The sequence below is a fragment of the Aedes albopictus genome, chromosome 3 (assembly GCF_035046485.1).
Source record: "Aedes albopictus strain Foshan chromosome 3, AalbF5, whole genome shotgun sequence".
NCBI lineage: Eukaryota > Metazoa > Arthropoda > Insecta > Diptera > Culicidae > Aedes > Aedes albopictus.
The window spans coordinates 165,762,528-165,786,397 of NC_085138.1; the positions used below are offsets into that span (position 1 = coordinate 165,762,528).

The 23,870-nt window shown below is 41.2% G+C and overlaps 3 protein-coding genes across 3 annotated transcripts in view; 2 read left to right on the top strand and 1 right to left on the bottom strand.

Moving 5' to 3' along the window:
• The window catches only part of LOC109422636 (structure-specific endonuclease subunit SLX1 homolog), a 51,903-nt gene extending 48,185 nt beyond the window's left edge, over nucleotides 1-3,718 (top strand). The window contains exon 4 of the mRNA XM_019697465.3: nucleotides 2,554-3,718. Coding sequence (XP_019553010.3) covers nucleotides 2,554-3,285 — 732 coding nt within the window. The 3' untranslated portion in view covers nucleotides 3,286-3,718. The remainder of the gene's footprint in view (nucleotides 1-2,553) is intronic.
• Nucleotides 1-23,870, bottom strand: part of LOC134291783 (uncharacterized) — a 320,651-nt gene that overhangs the window by 19,269 nt on the left and 277,512 nt on the right. The gene's annotated exons all lie outside the window — the stretch shown is intronic.
• The window catches only part of LOC109402777 (uncharacterized), a 68,907-nt gene continuing 59,073 nt past the window's right edge, over nucleotides 14,037-23,870 (top strand). The window contains exon 1 of the mRNA XM_019675483.3: nucleotides 14,037-15,206. Within this exon, the coding sequence (XP_019531028.2) occupies nucleotides 14,808-15,155 (348 nt within the window). The 5' untranslated portion in view covers nucleotides 14,037-14,807 and the 3' untranslated portion in view covers nucleotides 15,156-15,206. The remainder of the gene's footprint in view (nucleotides 15,207-23,870) is intronic.

The following is a 23,870-nucleotide window of genomic DNA, read 5'->3' on the forward strand; positions in this document are numbered from 1 at the left end:
CTTCGAAGAATTCCTTTAGACTTCAGAATGTCCTCCAGAAATTTCTTCAAGAACTCCTTTAGAAAGTCTTGCACGGATAGCTTCCGAAAGTGTTGCATGATTTCCTTTAGAAAATACTTCAAGAATTCCTTTCAAAAAATCTTGCATAGATTGTTCCAGAAATTTATTTACGAATTTCTTCACATTTTTTCACAGAGATTTCTTCAGAAATTTAACAAACCATCCATGAACATTCTCAAAAATACTCCATGGATTTTTTTAGAAAATGATTAAGAATCAGAAATTTCCACAGAACCTTTCTCCAAAAATTGCTTTAGAAATTCTACAAGAGATTATTAACGAAATTCTCAAGATTTCTTCACACTCCTTTAGTCCTTCTAGACATTTCTCTTCCAGAAATTGTTTCAAGGATTCATTCAGACATTTTTCCACAGATTTGTTTTCAGATACTTATAAGGATTCTTACGGAAAGGCTGGAAGCCATTCTTGTAGATATTCCTGCAAAAATTCACACAGAGATTTCATCAAAACTCCACTGGAAATCCTTTATGTAGTTTTTTTAGAAGTTCCAGCATTTCCTCATGGAATTTCTGTATGGTTTCATCCATACATTAAAATTTCATTAAAACAAAATTTATTAGGGAATTTTTCTAAGTTTTTTTTCATTATTATTTCAAGATGTTTTATTAGGTATTCCAACAGGGGTTTCCAGATTTCTTCTGGTATTTTTCCTAGAATTTCTTCACAAAATCCATCTATGGATTCCTAGAATATTCCTGTTTTTTAGAATTTCTTTCGGGAATTCATTTCAATTTTTCTTCAGAATGTTTTTTTCTGAATTTTTTTCAGCGATACTTTCGGAAATATCTTTAGAGACTAATTCAATATTCCTAGTACTACTTCAGAAATTTCAGCAGGGATTTCTTCAAAAGTTTTACCAAGGATTCTTTCAAAAGTTGGCTCAGCAGTTCCTTTAGGAATTGCTCAAGCGGTTCCTTCACAGATTCCTCCAGGGATTCATCCATTTGAATTTACCAGTGAAGGGGTACTGAAATCGGGAAACCTTGACTAACTAGCTCTGATTTTACCATAACAGCATTGGAAATAATTTATCACACATCTTTTTAGTAATCTGCTGAAGCATTACAAACACCTTTTTATGGAATTTGCTACAAATTTTGGAATATGCCAGGCATCTACCAAAAATACTCTTGGCAAGGAAGTCATACGAAATCTTGGAAGAAGTTTGTTTAAAAGCTTTGAGGGAAACTGGCAAATGGGCAGTTTGGATGCATCCGCTAAAAATGTTTTATCATTTTATTATGGGTTTTATTATTATCTTTATTAACGAGATTTTCAGCCCAGGGCTGGTTCATCTCGGCTTTATTATGGGTGCTGCACAAAACAATTTATAGATATGAAGTGCTCCGCGTGCCAAAAGGTTGAAAACCCCTGTATTATATTAATAAATGACGATATTAAAAATACGATTAAAAAAATGTACATAAAATCGAAGTACATATCATCGAGGGTCTATATAATCAACGGCCCACTAAATCGAGGTATACCTGTAATAAGTTTTCATGATAAGTCGATATGAATATTCCTAGAAACTCAATCGCGATTGATACGATTACGTTAAGCCCTTGGTTTAGTCCTACTACATAGTACATACTTTAGCAATTTTAAAGTCGTTGTAAAAATAAAGGTTCCTGTTTGTCATTATGCCAAATATTGTTCGTGCAGTCGAAAATCGGAATTTTTGACACGCTAAATCGATTTTTCTCCTAAACCGTGTGTCGGACGTACGTCGGGCACAGTGCAGTGCGATGGATAGAGGGCTGCCCAGCGCACTACGTCCGACGTTAGGTTTCCCATATGGATTTTGAGTAAATTCGATTTCGGGTGTGGGAAATCTTCGGGTTTCAACCGCGACGACAATATTTGCCATTGAAGTCCGACAATTATCCAAGGTTGCTATGATTGACTTTGTGTTTGTCATTTGTTGAGCTTGTTTGGCCAAATTTTGTCACGGCTAATGGGACCTTAAGGAGGGTCCACCGCCTACTTCTATAGTTATTTATGTGACGAGTTGCAAAAAGTTGATTTTTTCAGCACGAGTCGTACATTTATCCGACGAGGCTTGCCGAGTTGGATAAATACGAAGAGTGTTGAAAAATCGAGTTTTGCAACGAGTAGCATACAAAATTTTATGCAATGATTTTTTTCATTATACAACTCATTTGAGTTGCATAATGTTCATAATGCAACTCAAATGAGTTGCAAAATTAACATTATGCAACTATTTTTCATTATGCAACTCATTTCAGTTGCATAATGAACTAGTTCAGAAAAAATGAGCATTATGATACCGAAATGAGTAATATAAAATGTAAATTATGATACTGAATTGCATAAAAGTATTTAACATTCTCTGAACGGCGCATTTTATACTCCATCCACTCTTCCCTCAAGTGAAAAATGCTAACAAGACCCCATAATTTTGACTCCCCATTCACATATCGGCGATTTTGCGTGGCCGGGCCTCGCCAGATCGGAAAGGTGCCCCCCATGCATATGCCAATTTGCTTTGGACGTGTGAAGAAAGTGCCGAAAAAAGGAAAAGCTCCCAAAGCAGCAACGACCACCACTCAACAAAAATCACGGCGGAGACGCGCCAAGAGGAGAAGCATCAGCCCCAAAACTTCGCCAGCATCTCCGCCACCGCCGCCGTCGGAATCGAAGAACAGTAAAAGTAAGCAAATTACCGTTAATTACGATTGCGATGTGGATGAGTATGACCTGCTTGTGATGGGGGCCGAAGGGAGGAAGGAAGTGGCCAATCGGGACTGCATCGCGGCCATTTCGGATTCCGAGGCGCCACTGGACGACGACGACGAGGGCCAAGACGACGCTAATGATGACATAATAATCAGCTCAGAGGAAGATGAGGCCGATGAGAACGACCAACCGCCAATAATGGAGCTAGTTAGTGACGATTGTTCGATTTGCAACGGGCGGATTCGATCCGGAGCGGACTTCGCGCTGCGATGCATTCAACCACGGTGTAAGCTGATTTGCCACATTGAATGCTTGGCCGATCGCTGCCTGGAACCGGGACAGTACGTTCCCGTGGAGGGCGACTGTCCGATCTGCGACGGTCACTTTTTGTGGGGCGATCTGATTAGGAAAGCCAACGGGTGTAGCGACCTTGTGGAAGACGCCAATAGTACGGGTTTGTTCGAGGTGGACGATGTTTCCGATTGTGATGGGGATGGAATGTGACCTAGTATTTCTCGTTAATAAATGTTTCCTTATGTTTTGAATAGTATGAGGGATTTTTAATTTGTTTTCTCACATGTCCATTTTACAAAATAAAAATCATCTCATTCATTTTTGCCGTTGGAACAGTGTAGTGTGATTAGTGCTGGCGAAGTCAGTCAAAGGCAATATGACGCTTTTGTCCACGTCGATTTGGAAAATATAAACGCTGGACACTTGGATCAAGACTTGGATGGATATTTATCGGTGAGCTCGTTCCATATTATAATAATTAACAGTATATCTATATACAGCCATTCCATAGAAAAACGTGCATCTCCGATTGTCGTGAAACTTGGTGGGCTTGTAGTTCTTCGGAAATAATTAGACCCGTATTTTTTTATTTCGTCATTAGGGTGACCAATTTTCATATAGGGTGGTCCAAAAAATCAAGGTTTTTCAAAAATAAAAATTTCGTAACTTTTGAACCATTTGACCGATTTTAAACTTCTTTTTTGTTTGAAAGCTATTGAATTGTAGTTTTCGGGAAAAATACTTTAGCCCCTTTAACGTATTTTTCCTGAAAACTAAAATTCAAAAGCTTTCAAACAAAAAAGTTTAAAATCGGTCAAATGGTTCAAAAGTTACGATTTTTTGAATAATTTTATTTTTGAAAAACCTTGATTTTTTGGACCACCCTATACGAGTCTAATTATTTCCGAAGAACTACAAGCCCACCAAGTTTCACGACAATCGGAGATGCACTATATCGTTTTTCTATGGAATGGCTGTACATATATGTATATAAAAATGAATTTCTGTCTGTCTGTCTGTCTGACCCTTATGAATTCGGAAACTACTAAACCGATCGTTTTAGAGTTCCTCCAGGAGTTCCTCGGAAATTCCCCCAGGAACTCCATTGGAATTCCTCAAGGAGTTTCTTCGGGAGGTCTTCGGTATTTTTTACAGAAGTTCCTTGGCAATTTTTTTTCAGAAGTTTCTTGGGAATTCCTCCAGGACTTCCGCGAAAAATTTCTCCAGGAGCTCCCCGCGAATTTCTGCAGAAGTACCTTGGGAATTTCTTCAGAAGTTCTTCGAGAATTCTCTCAGCAGTTCTACCAAAAGAAATTCCTCTATAGCTTCTCGAATTCCTTCAGGAGTAGTTCGATAAATTTCCTAGGAGATCCCGGTACTTTGTTAGGACTTCACAGGAAATTCATTCAGGATTTCCATGGTTAATTCTGCAGGAGTTTCCCGGGAATTCATCAAGGAGATTCTCAGGAGTTTCTCCAAGAGTTCCGCGAAAATTCTTCAAGGTATTGCTCAGAAATTTCTCCAGGAGTTCCTCGGGAAAACCTCAAGAATTTCCTCGGAAAGATCCCCAGGACTTCCTCGGCAATCTCTCCAAGAGTTCCTTGGCAATGTTTCCAGGAGATCCCTGGCATCTTTTCCGAAGTTCCTAGGACATTGTATCATAAATTCCACCGGAATTCCTCTTCAAGATTCCCCTAGGAAGTTCTCTGGTAATTTCTCAAGGAGTTCCTCGGGAATACCTTCAGGAGTTCTTCGGGCGTTCCTTCAGGAGTTCCCCTGGATTTCTTCTAGAAAATTCTTGGGAAGTTCTCCACGAGTTACATGGGAAATCCTGCAGAAGTTCTACATGCATGCATTCAGAAGCTCCTCGGGAATATCTCCAGGAGTTCCTAAAAATTTCTTCCAGGAGAACTCTTGGAAGAATTTCTAAGGAATCTCCGAGAAACTTCTGGAGGAATTCCCAAGTTACTTCTGGAGGAGCTCCTGGAAGAATTTCCGAGAGGTTCCTGGAGCAATTCCCTGACGAAGTCCTTGAAAAATTCCCGAGGAACTCCTGAAAGAATTCCCGAGGAACTCCTGAAGGAATTCCCGGCGACTTCCTGAAAGAATTCTCGGAGAACTCCAGGGGGAATTCCCTAAGAACTCCTGGAGGAATTGCCGGGGAACTCCTGGAAATATTCTTGGAGATTTTTTGGAGGAATTTTTGGGGAACTCCTGAAAAAATCCCTGGAAACTACTATTGGCATTCCTGGGGAACTCTTGAAGGAGTTCCTGGAGGAATTCGCGGGGAACTTCTGGAAGAATTTCCTGGGAACACCAAGAGGCATTCCTGGGGAACTCCTGGAGGTATTCTCGGAGAATTTATGCAGCAATTTCTGGGGAACTGATGAAGTAATTTGCGGCTAACTCTTGGAGAAATTCCTGAGGAACTCTTGTGAAAGCATTCCCGGGAAACTCCTGGAAAAAATCCCAGGGAACTCCTGGAGGTATTCCCGGAGAATTCTTAAAAGAATTACCGGGGACTTCCTGGAGAAATTGCCGGGGAACTCCTGAAGGAATTCACAGAACATTCCTGGAGGAGTTCTCGGGAAACTCCTGGAGGGATTCCCGGGGAACTCTGGAGGATTTTGTTTTGTGATGAGTTTCCGGGCATTATTATTAAATAGAGGTATTTTTCTCATTATTACTGGAGGAATTCTTGGGAAATTTCTAGAAATATCCCGTTTAATTATTGGAAGTATTCCTGGGGAAGCCATGGAGGTGGAGCCTTGTGTGGAACTCCAGAAGGACTTCCCGGGGTACTTCTGGAAGAAGTTCTGTGTAGATTCTGGAGAAATTCTCAGTTTTATTATGGAGGAATTTCCGGAAATTTTTTATGAATTCTTGGACAACTGCTTGAGAAAATTTTAGAATCAATTCTCAGAAGTATCACAAAAGGAATTCTGGGAGATCTCTAGGAGAAAACGCAGAAAGTGCTTCTAGAAGAATCTCGAAAGGCACTGTTGTAGAAATCCCTAAACAAACGACTTGAGGAGCTCCTGAACGAACTACTGGAGGCGTTTTAGAAGCATAACAAAAAAAACTGGGGCATTCCTTGAAGAAATTATTTAAGGAATTCCACAAGGATGAACCCCACAAAGAACTCCGGTAGGAATTGTCAATTTTAAACAAACTTCTTACAGCATCTTTTCGTTAAAATGCTATCAGTTTAACAAGTGTCAAAATTACTTATGGAAAAAAGAGAAATTTTACTTGAGCGCTCTACTCGGGAACAGGAAACTTACCATTTAGCTGAAGTTTTGTATAAATATATCTTGGTGAATAGTTGTTTTAATTGAAATTAGTTGAAATTAGTCTTTGGTTGTACTAAAAGAAGTACTAATGTACATCCCTATAATTTTTTATTATTATCGAAAATGCTTCGTGCACGCTAAGGTCAGTTTACCCATAAATAGGTAGTTGATTTACCCATATTTGAGTTTTGCATTCAAAACCCATAATATGCGTAAATCATACTTATAAATATCGGTAAACTTTACTCATAATATTAGTTAAGCAACATTACGCAAATATGGGTAATTGCCCTTTACCCATATTTGGATGAAAAATTGTCACTTTTATTTTATTTCAAAACAAACACAAGATCTTGCATGAGATTGAAGTTCATCTGCCCAGCTAATGACGCGGTTGCTTGAATTTCCGTCGTTTTTCGCCGTTCAAGTAATAGTTCACAATAGCAAATACATTGCAAGTATATCCCGGCATGAATAATACTGAATTACGTCCAATAATCGGGTAAGTTACATAATTTTTAGCACCTTCTTTCATGCCTTCTTTCCTTTAACTATTTTTCTTATCCATCCAACAGTGCCGGTGCCACCTCTACCATTTTATTGCCTTCCTTCCATAACCCCGGAACATAACCACGGCAATAAGCAAAGCTAGTCATCGATAAGTTAACATAAAGGAATCCGCAGGAATGTAATCTGGAAGACGAGATCCGGCATCTTAGGAAGTTTTCCAGGAGAAAAAACGGATAGCCTAAACCAACGAGTTTTCCCCGGGTGACGGTTTCCCAAGCAGTTTCCCGCTTATTAAATTTGAGTTGGTTAAGTGCGCCATCGGTTCCTCCGGCTGCGAAGGTGGACTCATGACGCAGAAGGAAAAGTACGTCGAAACTGCAACTGAAGTATCGACAGATCAAGATCGTCTCGGAGCATCTGGAACCACCGCACCGGGCGCTCTATGCAGTATGTTTCGTAACAATTAGTTGTTACTTAAAACAAATTGTAAAAAGTGTTCATAAAATAAAATATTGAAATGAGTATTAATTTTGATCATTATTTATGAATAATATTTACTATCCAAATTAATCGAAACTTCCAAATATATTAAAAATATTACCAGGGAAAAATTACCCATATATGGGTAAAATTACTCAACCCATTTATGGGTAAAGTGCCCTTACTCATTTATGAGTAAAGCCACTTTACCCATAAAATGAGGTTGTGCACTTTTCAGCGATTATGAGTAAAGTTTACTCATATTTGGGTAAACTGACCTTAGCGTGTGGAGCTGTTTACATTCACGACTTTCGTCATTGGAAACTAGGTTTCGAAGATCCTAGATGTTCGATTTACTTTGGTGAATAAGTCAAACAAACCTAGATTTCTTTAAGGCCTCCAATACGTTATGGAATTCAAGTCATATGCTCTGTAAGCGCCTGAATGTAATCAGTGCAATAAATTCATGGAACAACTATGTCAGAATACTCCTTAGAGTTGCAAAAAATAAGCGTGCAGCTGTTTTCGTTTTGTTTGGATGTTGGATGTACATGGTCAACTGGATCTATCGACGCCATAATCCAATAAACTTTACGGTATTTAACCGTTTTTATCTGAGTTGCTTGTAACTTAACTAGAAATTAACTTTACGTTTGCAAAATTTCCTGAAGCTCAGGACTTTCAAGTTCCACAAAATCTATGGTACTCCGCAATGCTACGACAAAAGCTCTTTGAGGTTGTATGACATTGTAAGGTATGCAAAATGTTCTGGAGTTCAGGACTTTCAAGGTCTACAGAATCTACCACTTTCGCAATTCAATCTACGCTTGCTTCTTACCTCTGCTGTTATTCAGGGTGCTCCGCAATGCAAGATTACGTCGTTTTCACGGTAGTCAGACATTGATTGTAAGACATGCAAAATGTCCTGAAGGTAGACTTTCAAAATCTACAAAATCGACCTAAATATCGATTAATTCTACGCTTGCTGCTTACCTTTGTTGTTATCCATGATACTCCGCAATGCAAGAAGATGTTTTTTCCGTTGTCAGTCATTGCGGGGTTTGAAAAATGTCCTAAAGGTCACAACTTTCAAGCTCTACAGCATCTATTGCAATGTTGTTCTACGCTTGACGTTACAGGTCGTTGATATTCATGGTAATGTATAAGTTCTACAGAACCCCTTCAATATACGTTGAATCTACGTTTACTTTAATTGTTCACCGATATCCATGGTGCTCCGAAATCTATCGAGAAGTTATTTTACAGCTGTCAGACATTGTGAGGTCTGCAAAACATCGTGGAGCTCAGGGCTTTCAGGGCTCACAAAATCTACACCAATCACCAATCTCGCATTCTATCTACGCTAACTGTTTAGAATCGTTGTCATGCATGGTACTTTGCAATGCTACTAAAAATATTTTCGCTTCAAGGTTTGCAAAATGATCTGGAGTTCAATATTTTAAAGTTGTATAAAATCTAAATTGCCAATGTAGGGTCTTGTACCATTTGGGCAGGTGTACCTATTTTGGGCACTTGTCGCTATAACTAAGTCAACTTCAAACTGATTGATTTGAATTTTTGTACAGAGTTAGATACTGTACGTGCCTAAATCTATACAAAAATTCAAATCAATCGGTTTAAAATTGACTTAGTTACAGCAGCAAGTGCCCAAAATAGGTACACCTGCCCAAATGGAACAAGACCCTATCTACGTTTTCGTTTATCGTCTGCTGATATCCATGGTGCTCCGCACTACTACGAGAAGTGCATTTATGGTTTTCGAGAATTGTAAGGGTTGGAAAATGTCCTGGAGCCCAGGAATTTCAAGGTCTACGAAATCTGTCACAATTGACATCTATTCTACGCTTGCGACTTGTCCGGTACTCTACAGTCATAAGCTATTATTTTAATGATTGACAAACATTGTAAGGTTTGCAAAATGTCCTGGAGTTTAGAACTTTTAAGTTCTAAACACCATTTTAGGGGTTAACCGCCCTGCCATGTTTAAAGGCTAGTTAGGTTGCTTTCGAGATCTCCAAGAGAAGTTACTGGTATACAGATTCTTTGTAGGATTTTTTTTTAAGTTGGGACTTTTGTGAAAGTCGTACCCCGGCTGTTGAGTCCGGCTCATTGCATTCACATTCCAAATGGTCGCCTTTTTGTGAATGGGATAGACTACGCCTATCTTCCACTCTATCAGCTGCTGTTCGGTTTCCTAGATCCTAGCTATCAATAGGTTCAGATAGGAGGCCAAATTTTCTGGGCCCATCTAGATGGGTTCAGCAGCGATACTATCCTTACCAGCTTCTTTGTTAGTTTTGAAATGGAGAATGGGTTCCCTTAGCGTGAGAATCGGATCACTTCCGTCCTCTATTGCACTGGCATAGTCGTTTCCAACCAAGTTTCCAACGTCGCCGTGGTCTCCCGTGTCTACGTTCTCCACGCTATTCAGGTGCGCTCTTCGAAGTGCTGCTTCCACCTTTCTATCACATCACGTCCGTCCGTTAACAGGCCCCAGTCCTTATACCTGCATATTTCGGCTCGTGACACAAAACGTAGAGAGATGCTTCTGGTAGAACTTCCGTGTTTATAAGAAACGGCACAGCAGTTGTATTTCTTCACACTCCGGTTCTTCCGGGCGGCGCTTTTTCTCCCGAAAGCAGAGGGTCTGTTGTTTCCGCCTCTGTTTGTAACGTTCCACGTTCTGCCGAGTCCCTTGCTGCAGCATTACCGCCCGCGCTGCGTTCTTCTCCAAAATTGCTCTGAACTCTTCGTAGAACCATTGCTTTTGTCGACTCCGTTCGATGTACCCGATGTTGCTCTCGGCTACGTCGTTGATGGCTACTGTACTCAAGCAGTTCTCTAGAATGGTCACATTGAGCTCGCCCTCGTCTGGCAACGCTGTCTCGATATTCTGCACGTATGTTGAGGTGACATACGATTGCTTCAGTCACTGTAGGTTGTGGCGGTCGCCGGTACCGTACATTGTTGATGATGTAAAATTTTGGGCGTAGTGTGACTATCACCAGGTAGTGATCGGAGTCGATGTTGACACAGGATAGTGACGGATATTATTTGAACACAGACTCTATTGTAAATACTTAATACTGATATACCGATGTTTCCGTAGACTTGTGCACCAGAAATAGGCCACCTGCATTCTAAATCTGCGAATACACTTCGCTAAATAAATTCAATCCCGCAAATCAATTAAAAAGTTGAATAGACTAGCAAAAACAAACAGCTCATTTGGCCTAGTCGGCTGTGTGGAATTTCCGCGTTAAAATTCAATTTCATTGGCAATGGAAGAACAAGTGAAGAAGAGAAAAACAACACCAATTTCCTCGCATCAGAGACCTGTGTTCTTTAGCCATTTTTGGCCTACCGTAACATTAAATTTATGAAGCTGTGGCGAACGCGCATGACCAAACGCGCCACTACTGACGGCCTACCTGCCTGCCTATACCTACTGGCGGCGTGTGCCAAATTTCCGACAAACTTGAAACTTTTCACGCTCAAAATGGCCCATAGAAAAATGGATTGCTTTTTATATGCGCTGCGCCAACCAACCAACCCCCCAATATTTAATGAAACAGAAAAAAAAACACCCCGCCACGCCATGCCATGCCGCGAGAAAGAGAGTGAAATGATCATCATCATAAGCAGGTAAGTATGCAAGCAAGTAGGTAGGTAAACAACAGCGAAAGAAAAAAAAATGTGAACCGTTTTTTCGTATTATCTGCTCCAGTGGGTCCCAACCGTTTTCCATATCGTTCATGTGATAATTCCTAATGTTATCAAAAAGCAAAATCAATTGTTTATGTGTTCCCAAGTAACATTACAAGTTTTATACTGCCCTTACTTACATAAAACTTGTTGCAACATGTTGCTCATGGGCTTGTAGCGGTGAGTATGCGCTGAATGAAGCATTCGCACCCACTGGTCTCGGTCCTGGACCAATCGTTTTCAGTCGCCCCAAACATTGCTTAGGTCTTTATCAACTGCAACAAGTCAACGTAAAGGCATGGGACGGTTGGCACGGTAAAGGCTGGGGCAATTCAGATTCACTAGCCTCTGCCCAGCAACTCCTATCCGTACCTACCGGAAACTATGAGCAACCTTAGGGAAGATCGGGTAACCAACCCCGGTGGGAACTTTGGTCGTAGGCTGACAGGGAAGGGGGGAGGGGGGGGGGGGTTTGCTTCGGTAAACATGAGCGTCTGTTCTCCAGGAGGAGCGGCTCACAACAGCGTCTGATCCCCATGTTAGGGGCAGCTGATCAATGTCCGAGTGCCAGGGAAGGACTCTAAGCTCAACTGTGCACTATGGTCCTCCGGAAAATAGGGGGTTGGTGTCAGGCCCTACGAGCCAGCCGTAAAAAACCATTGTAACGGAAAATCAGCAACAGAATAATACGAACCGAGACCAACGGCAACGACCCCAGCGAACAAAAAGCGAACAGCAGCCATTAACGACGCAGCCGAGAGCACCATCTGGTACGTGGAAAGGAATCGACGGAACGAATGGTTCGACGAAGAGAACATAACGGTTCTGGAGGAGAAGAACGCAGCGAGGGCGGTAATGCTGCAGCAAGGGACTCGACAGAACGTGGAACATTATAAACAGAAGCGGAAACAGCAGACCCGCCTCTTTCAGGAGAAAAAGCGCCGGCTGGAAGAAGCGGAGTGTGAAGATATGGAACTGCTGTGCCGTTCCCAAGAAACACGGAAGTTCTATCAGAAGCTCAACGCATCCCGCAACGGCTTCGTGCCGCGAGCCGAAATATGCAGGGATAAAGACGGAGGCCTCTTGACGGACGGATGTGAGGTGATCGAAAGGTGGAAGTAGCACTTCGATCAGCACCTGAACGGCGTAGAGAACGTAGGCACGGGAGCCCACGGCAACGGAGGAAACGACGACGCCAGTGCAGCAGAGGACGAAAATGAATCAACTCCCACGCTGAGGGAAGTTAAGGATGTCATCCACCAGCTCAAAACCAACAAAGCAGCTGGTAAGGATGGTATCGCAGCTGAACTCATCAAGATGGGCCCAGAAAAGTTGACCACCTGTCTGCATCGGCTGATAGTCAGGATCTGGGAAACCGAACAGCTACCGGAGGAGTGGAAGGAAGGGGTAATCTGCCCCATTTACAAGAAAGGCGACCATTGGAATGTGAGAACTTCAGGGCGATCACTATTTTGAATGCTGCCTACAAACTGCTATCACAGATCATCTTCCGTCGTCTGTCACCTAAAACGAATGAGTTCGTGGGAAGTTATCAAGCTGGCTTCATCGACGACCACTCGACAACGGACCAGATCTTTACAGTACGGCAAATCTTCCAGAAATGCCGTGAATACCAGGTCCCAACGCATCATGTGTTCATCGACTTCAAGGCGGCATACGACAGTATCAACCGCGCAGAGCTATGGAGAATCATGGACGAAAATGGCTTTCCTGGGAAGCTGACTAGACTGATTAAAGCAACGATGGACGGTGTGCAAATCTGCGTAAGGGTTTCGGGTGAACTATCCAGTTCATTCGAATCTCGCCGGGGACTGCGACAAGGTGATGGAATCTCATGCCTACCCTTCAATATCGCTCTGGAAAGTGTGATGCGACGAGCCGTGCTCAACAGCCGGGGAACGATTTTCACAAAATCCGGTCAATTTGTGTGCTTTGCGGACGACAGAATATTTGGAACGGTGGCAGAGCTGTACATCCGTCTGAAACGCGAAGCAGCAAAGGTCGGACTGGTGGTGAATGCCCCAAACACAAAGTACGCCTACCAGCAGAACCGAACCCGACCGGATCCGTCTGGGTAGTAATGTTACGATAGACGGGGATACTTTCGAGGTGGTGGAGGAATTCATCTACCTCGGATCCTTACTGACGGCTGACAACAACTTGAGCCGTGAAACTCGGAGGCACATAATCAGCGGAAGTCGAACCTACTACGGGCTCCAGAAGAAACTGCGATGCGATCGAAAAAGATTCACCCACGCACGAAATGCACCATGACCATGTACAAAACGCTAATAAGACCGGTGGTTCTCTACGGGCACGAGACATGGACCATGCTCGAGGAGGACCTGCAAGCACTCGGAATTTTCGAGAGACTGCAGAAGAACGGTGTGTGGCGGAGAAGGATGAACCACGAGCTTGCTGCACTTTACGGCGAACCCAGCATCTAGAAGGTGGCCAAAGCCGGAAGGATACGGTGGGCAGGGCATGTTGCAAGAATGCCGGACAACAACCCTGCAAAGCTGGTGTTTGCAACTGATCCGGTTGGCACAAGAAGGCGTGAAGCGCGTACTTTTGTTGATTATGTCTTGTCTTAAATGTGATGTTGAACAAATAAATGTATGTATGGGACATTAATTGTATTGACTCGGTAATCTTCTCTAAACATTAAGCAGCAATTAAAGATTCCTCTGCTGAGGTAGGTCCCAAACCAGAACCGAAACGTTGAAGTGAAAAACATGTAGTTCCTCCATTTAGTGGTTATATTAATAAGACTGTCGAGTCAATGCAATTAGTGCCCCAATGTCATATCCAGTCAAAAAACCGCCACCCTACTAAATTCATTCGTAAGACTGGGGGGGATGCAGTTGAAAACCTCTGATCCCCTCGGCTCCATGAGGAGCGTTGCGGACATTTCTCTCATTGAAATCACCATACCACACCGCCGCGACGGACGAACAGTCGGAACAGACAGACCACCGCTCAGGGGGGCTCCATTCAGCGGCACCACCACGACCACCACAGTCAGGAGTCCAAACCAACCGCAGAGACTGCAGCGGCGCTTTCCATTCAACGTTCAGCGCTCAACGCGAATACATCTTCGGTCGATCCGTACGGGAAAACCCCTCTTCTCGCTGTGTGTGCCGTGCTCGTCAGATAAGTGGGTGGAAGAATCCGGGTGCAAGTCAGTGTTCAAATCTTGATCGTTCGTTGTTACGGTAGTGGTTCGCAGATTACAAGATCGTGTGTTTCTTGTGGCTTTGAATTAAAGTTGGGAATTTGGAGCAGAACATCCGCGACGAACGGTTCCACAGCACACTTTGATCTTGATCTAGAAGGCTGGGATTTGCTCTAGCCGAACTGAGCGCGTATACCGGAAAGGCAGTGTGATCTACGATCGTGGCATTATCTTCTGGAGATAATTCAATCCAACGGGGTTCAACGTCGGGATAGTTGTTTGTGGCCTGGACAGAAAGCCCCTCGACGCAAATAGCCAGCGCAGATCATTAACGAAAACGAAGAAGAAGAAGATACTTAAGTGCTAGAGAGTGTGTGATCATTAGACCAATTAACACTACCAGCCGCGCGGCGCACGCAGAAGAATCGATCGGGACCCCGAACCGCACCGCAGGAAAGTCGGTCATTTGTGCATATATTCGGAAGAAAGCAAGTCGCGTGAAGAGTGAAATCCCGCAGATATACAATATGTTCGGTGCCAAGACGCGAAGAAATATTGCCATTATCCTACTGCTGGTGGTCTTGGTGGCCACGGTGTGTGACGCCCGCAGGAGGCGGTATGGCCGGAGGAAGCATCACGTGCCGTCGCGGAAAACTCTGAAGCAGCTGGAGTACGAAGCACGGGAAACCAATACGCCGAATTTCGTACGGTTGGTGCTGATGCGGTTGGTCTACGGAATTGCAACGCAGATGGGCATCGAAGATCGGCTGGATGATGCCTTCGGTGGGGCGTTTGTTCCGCCGAATGCCATCGAGGAAAGCGACGACTACCTGGACGTGTTCAGCGACGAGGGTGACGGAGATTACGGTCTGTAGATAGCACGGGATGCTGCAGCAGCTATTTAAGTGACTTCACCGTAGGTTAAGGTAAGTTTTTTTTATCTATAAAAATGAGCCAATGTCAAAATTGAGATAACACTGCAGAACTCCAATTTGCAATTGGAGTAGTTGCATAGTTCTGCAACGGGCAATATGTATGCTTGCTAGAAGCTGACGTAAAAAGGAATTTCCTGGAGCAATTGGGGGCATTCGGTGGTTCCATTCTGCAAACAATATCTGAAGATGGATTGCGTTGTTTTGTTTTGTTTTTTTTTTCATTTTGTTGCCAAATTTTTAATTGCACAACGTGCAGGGTATCATTATGGTTGGGGTTCGTACACATATGCTGGCAGACAGAATGCTTTTTCCTTCTTCCAGTGTAAGGTGAGGCGAGGTGAAAGTATGCGGTTAATTGTAGAATGATCGTAAATCTGGAGTAACATTTGTAAAGGGTTTATCAACACTGGTAAACAATTGGCACGCTTTTGAGTCCACATTAACTTAAAGTCTCATTACACATGGCAAATATTTGGCCAAACAAACCCGACAAAGGGCCAACACAACGTGAATCATAACAAATAGCAACCTTGGATGAATGTCGGATTACAAACAATCTAATGGCACCTTTATTCATCTAAACTAAAACCGCTCCCAAAGAGAAAAAGCATCAGCCTTTTGGATTTTATTTGTGTGGGCGGGTGATTTTTAAGCCTCTATGGAGCATTTTCGTGAAAAGACCTAGAGCCAAGAACAATTTGAGTGCTTCCGGTTATTTGCAAAGATTAACTCTCATTAGGAACATATTTAACTATTAATCGGTGATTTAGATGAATATGTACCACCAATCGTGGAATGATCTTCTTTCTAACTCCTTCTGGGGATATATTTTATTGAATGCACCTCGACACGTTTATCTATAAAATACCCCTAAAGCCCGTTTTTTTTGCTTCCTTTTGTAGAACTCCGTTATAAACTGATTTGGGCTTAAGCGATTTAAGGCAGAATTCTAGTGAGCTCAAACATTAGCCAATCAGTTTTCGAAAAAGTGCACTCCATGTTCTCCTATTTAAACTTCCACGTCGTGAACGCAGTCGATTTCTACGGCACATCCTGTTATCGTGGTTGCTGTTTTGCTTTCACTGTCAAATAATTGCGGTCCAGAACTTCAAGCACGTGACCAACGGACCATACAGGTTCCGTAATAGTTCCCAAATTATAAATAAATGTTACAATTATGTCAGATTTCGTCAGTATTATGACTGTTAACGTCAGTAGCCCAGGCATCGATGATTGATTGGACGTTAGACGTCTCAACTGTTTCTGTTAAACATTTGGCATTCCTTAACCCTCGAACAGGTGCTTCTTCGGCGAACCTCGGAGGCAACATTCTCACGCTGTTTATCACAAGCGTGTTTTTTTCATGGTGCGTGTACTCGGTATATGTCGCGACCGCCCCCGGGTTAAGGGAAACCATTAGTTAAACCTTAAGGGTTTCTTAAGACAATCCTCTGAAGATTGATAAAAAAAATATAAAATTTTGTTTTAGAAATTCTTTTAAGGGTTTTTTCAGAAATTTTTCCAGATATTACTTTAAAAAATCTTCTATGGATTCCTTCTAATGGATATCTCCAGAAAATAACTCTAGATTTGTTTTATAATATCTTCCATTAATGTTTCCAAAAACCTTTAAGAGGATCTTTAAGAAATTTCTCCAGGGTTTCCTTGAGATATGCCCTTCCATAAATTCAGAAATTTCTCTAAGAATTTGTTTAGGAATTTTTTTATGAGTGCCTTCTGAAACTTCGACTAAGCTTACTTAAAAGAATATTTTTTTAGAAAATGTACTTTAGAAAATCTTTTTGCTGAAAGAATCCCATGAAACAGAAGTAACTTAATAACAGTTTATTGCGCTAAAATTTGCTTAAGAGCGACTTATTCAACTCTTGTTCAGCAAAAATGTTTGTTGGGCTCAGTTTCTCCAGGGAGTTCTGCATAATTTTCTTCAGAGATCCAGAAGTATTATATTTCTTGATTATTGAGATTTTCAGCACCTGGCTGGTTCACACCCGAATTCAGAAGTTCTTTCAAAAATTGTTTAAGAAATGCTTTCAGCCAGCGATTTTTTTTAGAAAATATTACGGTGGTTGCTTCAGGAAATCGTACAGGTATTTCTTCACGAACTCTTTCAGATTTCCTCGGAAATTTATCCAAGGATTTCATTGGAAATATCCACAGGAATTAATATAGGGATTCATCCAGAAAATCCCAAATTACTTTGTTGGGCAAGAATAATTGAAACCTGGAAGCCGATCAAACGTGTCGTTCACATTCTGTTCGATACGACAGAATGTTTAGACTTTAACCCTCTAATACCCAATCCCGCCTTTAGACGGGGTATAGTATGAGCATTTTTGTAATTTTTGTTTCGTGGAAAATCAAAATTTTTATATTTTTGGCTGATATTTAGGACTGTTCTGTATATCTCAAAATGGTTTTTGGTGTATTTTAAAGCGTATTTACATTTTTTAAAATCATTGAACAATTGATGTTTTAGTCACCTTTTAGAAGTCATTGTTTATTTTGTATTGAATCGCTACAATTAACATATTTTAAATTTTTCCCAAATTATTCTATCCTTGTTAAATAGTTTAAGGGAATCGAATACACTCTAAAATTATTTTCCTTAAAATTACACGGAAAATACATTTTTATGCGAAAAAAAATTAAAATAATAATATTTCAACAATAATCATAAAATCTCAAAATGTTTTCATCTCAAAAAATCCGTTCTCCGAATTGGCTTCCAGGAAAAATATAAAAGTGTAGGGATGTTCAAAAATAAAAATTAGAAAAATCAAAAACTGAAATTCACGAAATCGAGAATTGAAAAGAATCATCTTCCAAAACATGTTTAAATCGATTTTAGATGACGAAAAATGATATTTAGATCAAAATAAAAAATTTGGGTATTAGAGGGTTAAAAGAATTCCATCAGAACCTTGTGGAGACATTATAAAAAGATTTCTACAAAGATTTCTTTAGGATTACTTCCAGGAATGCTTGAAACGATTCTCTAGAGATTGCTACTGGGATTGCTAAAGAAATACCAAGGCTTCCTTCAGAAATATCTGCAAGGATTCATCCAAGAATTCTTATGGCATTGTCACTATAAACTCTTGCTAGGATTCCTCCAGTAGTTCCTACTGTAATTTATTCATAGATTCTCTAGAAATGTATTATTTCTGCTGGGATTCCTTTTGAGATTATTTTAAGAACTTTTGCTGGGATTCTCCAGGGCTGCTACTGCGATTTCATGATTTCTTCTGGGTTTCCCATACAATACCTGCAGGGTATCCTCCAGTAAGATGTACATGTTGAAAAAATCCTTGAGATACAGGGGATGGCCAAAATTTTTGGGATAGGCAACTTTTTTTTCCCTCACAAAAACGTTCAACATGCTATAACTTTTCATAGTGCATCAAAAAATCTCAAATTTTGACTGTTTGTCAACCAATTATATGTGCATCATTGATTGGTACAAATTTGGGCTCGATTGATAAATCTTTCGCAAAGTTAGAATTGTTCGGGTAAAACACTATGTTTTAGACAACTAATTTTTGAGCTGTCATATCTCGGAAACCAGTGAACCGAATTGAATGAAATTTTGAACGTACACTAACAATATACAAATGCTTCACAAACTATTAAAACATAGATACTTTTTGAACGTTGAAAAAAGTTAACATGGATTGATATTTTTTGGATTTTTCTTGAAAAAAATTATTTTTTTTAGTCCATGTCAATAAATTTTAGAGTTGATGTCCAAAGATTTTCCACTTCTGTTCTAAAGTTATCTTTAATTAGATATATTAGAGCCTATTTAGATTAAAGGAAGAACACATAAAGTAATTTTTGTGTGGGATTGTACATTTGACTTATTTTCCTATATATGGGTAAAAATTTCAACCCGGTGTTACTTAACTTGCCGTGAGAAAATATTACATTTTATATATTGTTGATAAACGTTAAAAAATTCATTCAATTCGGTTCACTGATTTCCGAGATATGACAGCTCAAAAATGAGTTATCTAAAAATAGTGTTTTACCCGAACGGTTCTAACTTCGCGAAAAATTATTCAATCGAGCCCAAATTTGTACCAATGATGCACATATAACAGGTTGATAAACAGTCAAAATTTGAGATTTTTTGATGCACTCTATGAAAAGTTACAGCGTGTTCAATTTTTTTTGTGGGAGAAAAAAAGTTGCCTATCCCAAACATTTTGGCCACCCCCTGTAATCCTGGAAAAACTCGACTGTTGGATCTATGATCTAGCTTAAGGAATTTGGTTTATTAGTCGTTGAATCTCTAGAACGAAACGGTTAAAATTTGTCCTTATGTTCCGGTGACAGTTGTTACCATGAGGAGGGACGTCTTAACCGTTTTCATTATAGAGAATCAAGGGCTGATAAGCAGAATTCCCTAACCTAGAACCCTGGAAGAACTTCGAGAGAACCAGGAATTCCAGGAGAAAATCCTGGAGGTACCCCAGAAGGCATCTCTAGAAGAATTACAAAAGAAATTGGTGGAGAAATACTTTGAAAAATCCTCTAGAAATTTCTGCTAGGATTCCTCCTAAGATTTCTACAAGAATTGCTCTGTAAATTGAAGGATTCCCTCTCGGAATACCTCCACAAGTTCTTGCCTGGGATTCCTTCATGAACTCCACCAAGATTCATCCAAGCATGTTTATTGAGATTTCTCAAGCATCTGCAGATGGTGTTTATGCAGTTATTATTCTAGGAGTCCTCCAGAATTTCCTGGAAGATTTCCAACAGGAATTGCTTGAAGAATCCCTGCAAGACTTTTTGGAGGATTCCCACCATGAATGCCTGGAGAAACTCTAACAGCATTTTAAAAGCAATTTCAATTAGAGAAATTGCTTAAAAGGATCTTAGCGAAATTCAGAAGGAATCCCTTAAAAAAACTCAAGGTGACTTTCTAGTGGAATCCATAGAGAAGTTACAGTAAGGACTGCTGCATGAATTCCATAAAAAAATATGGGATGAATCCCAGAAAGAATTCCTAGAGAGGTAGTTCCAGAGAAATTTTTGCATACTCCAACTTCAAAAGAAAATCTTAGAGGAATCCTTGGGAAAATCTCTGGAGGTTCATTTTCATTTATTTAGTTAACATCAAATTCATGATAATACTGAATCAACAATTTGCCGCCATAATACTCGATTTGCAGCTGCAGCTCTCCAACGTCGGTCACGCCCAACACTCGCCAGATCACGCTCCACCTGGTCCGCCCATCGTGCTCTCTGCGCTCCACGCCTTCTTATACCAACCGGATGGTTAGCAAACACCAACTTTGCAGGGTTGTTGTCCGGCATTCTTGCAACATGCCCTGCCCACCGTATCCTTCCGGCTTTGGCTACCTTCTGGATGCTGGGTTCGCCATAAAGTGCAGCGAGCTCGTGGTTCATCCTTCTCCGCCACACACCGTTCTCCTGCACGCCGCCGAAGATCGTCCTTAGCACCCGTCGCTCGAAAACTCCGAGTGCTTGCATGTCCTCCTCGAGCATCGTCCACGTCTCGTGCCCGTAGAGAACCACCGGTCTTATTAACGTCTTGTACATGGTACATTTGGTGCGGGGGTGAATCTTTTTTGACCGCAGTTTCTTCTGGAGCCCATAATAGGCACGACTTCCACTGATGATGCGCCTTCGTATTTCACGGCTCACGTTATTGTCAGCCGTTAGCAAGGAACCGAGGTAGACGAATTCTTCTACCACCTCGAAAGTATCCCCGTCTATCGTAACATTGCTGCCAAGGCTTGTCCTGTCTCGCTCAGTCCCACCTACCAGCATGTACCGTCAAGGCGCCATTCACCGTGGGGGCTCCATTCACCGTGTGCCTTCGAATATTTTTTCATTATTTCCATATTATGATTGAATGATATGACAATTTCCCTTCAATTTCACCAATACAACACTAATGTATTGTTACCATGCCATAACGCTCATTAGAAACATTTAAAAGAATCATTTTGACACTAAAGTGTGTTTACATGAAGCGGGTTTCTGCTCGTTCACTGCATTCATAGTGAAAAAACGAAAACTGCGCTAAGGTGATTTAAGCGATAAACTAAATGTAGTAACGTTTTTATTCCACTAAGAAGCAATTAAATTCACATATTAGGTATGTATTTTGCATTACCGACGTAAGTTTAACAAGAAAGTACGATTACTCGTACTTTTCAATTGAAACAAAAAGGCACGGTAAATGGGTACCCTAAAAATCAATGGTCTCCATTCACCGTGCCCCATATTGTCCCATATATCTAGAAAAAAATCGAAAATTTGAACATTCGTTTTTCTAATAAAATCTTGCAAGTTATTACTTGAAATGAATTTTAACGAAGAAAATTCCCTTGGCTGGGTTGTTTTGAACATTTTTAAACAAAGAAGAATACAATTTCTCATACACGGTGAATGGGTCCCTACTACCACGGTGAATGGTGACCTACCACGGAATTAGGCGACCCTTTTACCATTTACTAATTGAACTATATCACCAAATTTTGTGAAAATTTTTCTACTTCTGTGGATATTGCTTTAATTTTAACCTATAATGAAAGCAATTAAAAGCGGCACCAACAATGTTTATAAGACTGGTGTCAAATGACAGCCCATATTTGCCCCGAATCTTCTTAGATCCACGGTGAATGGTGCCTTGACGGTACTTTGTCTTAGCCGCATTCACCACCAGTCCGACCTTTGCTGCTTCACGTTTCAGGCGGGTGTACTGTTCTGCCACCGTTCCAAATGTCCTAGCAATAATATCCATGTCATCCGCAAAACATACAAATTGGCTGGATTTCGTGAAGATCGTACCCCGGCTGTTGAGCCCGGCTCGTCGCATAACACCTTCCAGGGCGATGTTGAATAGTAGGCAGGAAAGTCCATCACCTTGTCGTAGTCCCCGTCGAGATTCAAATGAACTGGATAGTTCACCCGAAATCCTTACGCTGTTCTGCACACCGTCCATCGTTGCTCTTATCAGTCTAGTCAGCTTCCCGGGAAAGCTGTTCTCGTCCATAATTTTCCATAGCTCTGTGCGGTCAATACTGCCGTATGCCGCTTTGAAGTCGATGAACAGGTGATGCGTTGGGACCTGGTATTCACGGCATTTCTGGAGGATTTGCCGTACGGTGAAGATCTGGTCCGTTGTCGACCGGCCGTCGATGAAACCGGCTTGGTAACTTCCCACGAACTCATTTACTTTAGGTGAAAGACGACGGAAGATGAAGATCTCTGGAGGTACATGAGGAATATTTGAAAGACACCCAGAAGTCATTCTTGGGGAATTTTCAAACGGGATTTGTGTAGGAATCTTTTAAAAATGCAAAATAAATCAAATAAGTCACCTCTGCAGTTATCTCAGTGGGCATTCCTAGAGGGATTCCTGAAGGAACCTTGGAGGAACCCATGAAGAAATCAGGCCAAACATTTCAATAGGTCCTATCTGCATTTGAGAGGCTCTCTTTGTTTAGTTTCTCTTTCAATTATTGCAGTGTAATGGTACACTTTTCAACTATTTTTGCAGTACAAATCAAAAGACGATTGTTTTGACCATCGTTCAATGCAAGGAGACAATCATAATACAAATTAACAGCTGAGATATTAACGAAAGAGAGGGAAACCAAAGAGAGCAATGATTTGGAATTTCCTCGGTAATTATTTTTAGGGGCCCTCCAGGTATTTCTGGAGGATTCCCAAAAGGAATTTTCTGAGGAACCCCAGTAAGTCTTCCTGGTGCAATTCACCAGAAATTCCTGAATGAATGCCAGCAACATTCCTGGAGCAAGAATTCCTGAGGACATATCAAGTGAATTACCAGCAAGAATTACTGGATAAATTGTAAAAAATGATCTGGAGGAATTCTTCCCTGAAGGAATCAAAGCAGGATTTTTTTTTAACAAGAACACGTTATGTAAATCTCTTGTAAATAACGTTATGTGCGTTATCTGGGGTCTCCAGTTGGTCTAGTGGTTAAGGCTATGGATCGCCAATCCGGAGACGGCGGGTTCGATTCCCGTTCCGGTCGGGGATATTTCCTCGACTCCCTGGGCATAGTGAATCATTGTGCTTGCCTCACAATATACTAATTCATGCAATGGCGGGCAATGAAAGACCTCCAAATAATAACTGTGGAAGTGCTCAAAGAACACTAAGTTGGAGAGAGATAGGCCAAGTTCTAGTGGGAACGTAGAACCATACAGAAGAAGATGAAGAAGAAGAAGAACGTTATCTAAATGCTTCCAGTCAGCTATTCACTCTTTGAAGGAAGCATGATACTAGACAACGGACTAGCATGCAAAGTCCAGTGGCACAGCCGAAAAACTTTCCTGGCAGCTGCGGCGGGAATCGAATCCGCGCTCCTTAGCGCGCTGTGACTTAGTATTCGGTGACGCTAGTCACACAACCATGAACCCACAATTTTAAGAAATATCTTGTGAGGGGGTTAGAAGCAAAGGGGTGTAAGTGACAAAAACCCACATTCGAGTAAATGAGGTTTAAAGTTTTTCACCTATGTTTTATCCCATACAAAACGTATGGAGTTTCAAAATCAACCCAATTTTCTCTGATTTATTGTAATTTTTCCAATCATCGTAGAAACAATCTTAAAAAAGTTCCTGAAAGCTT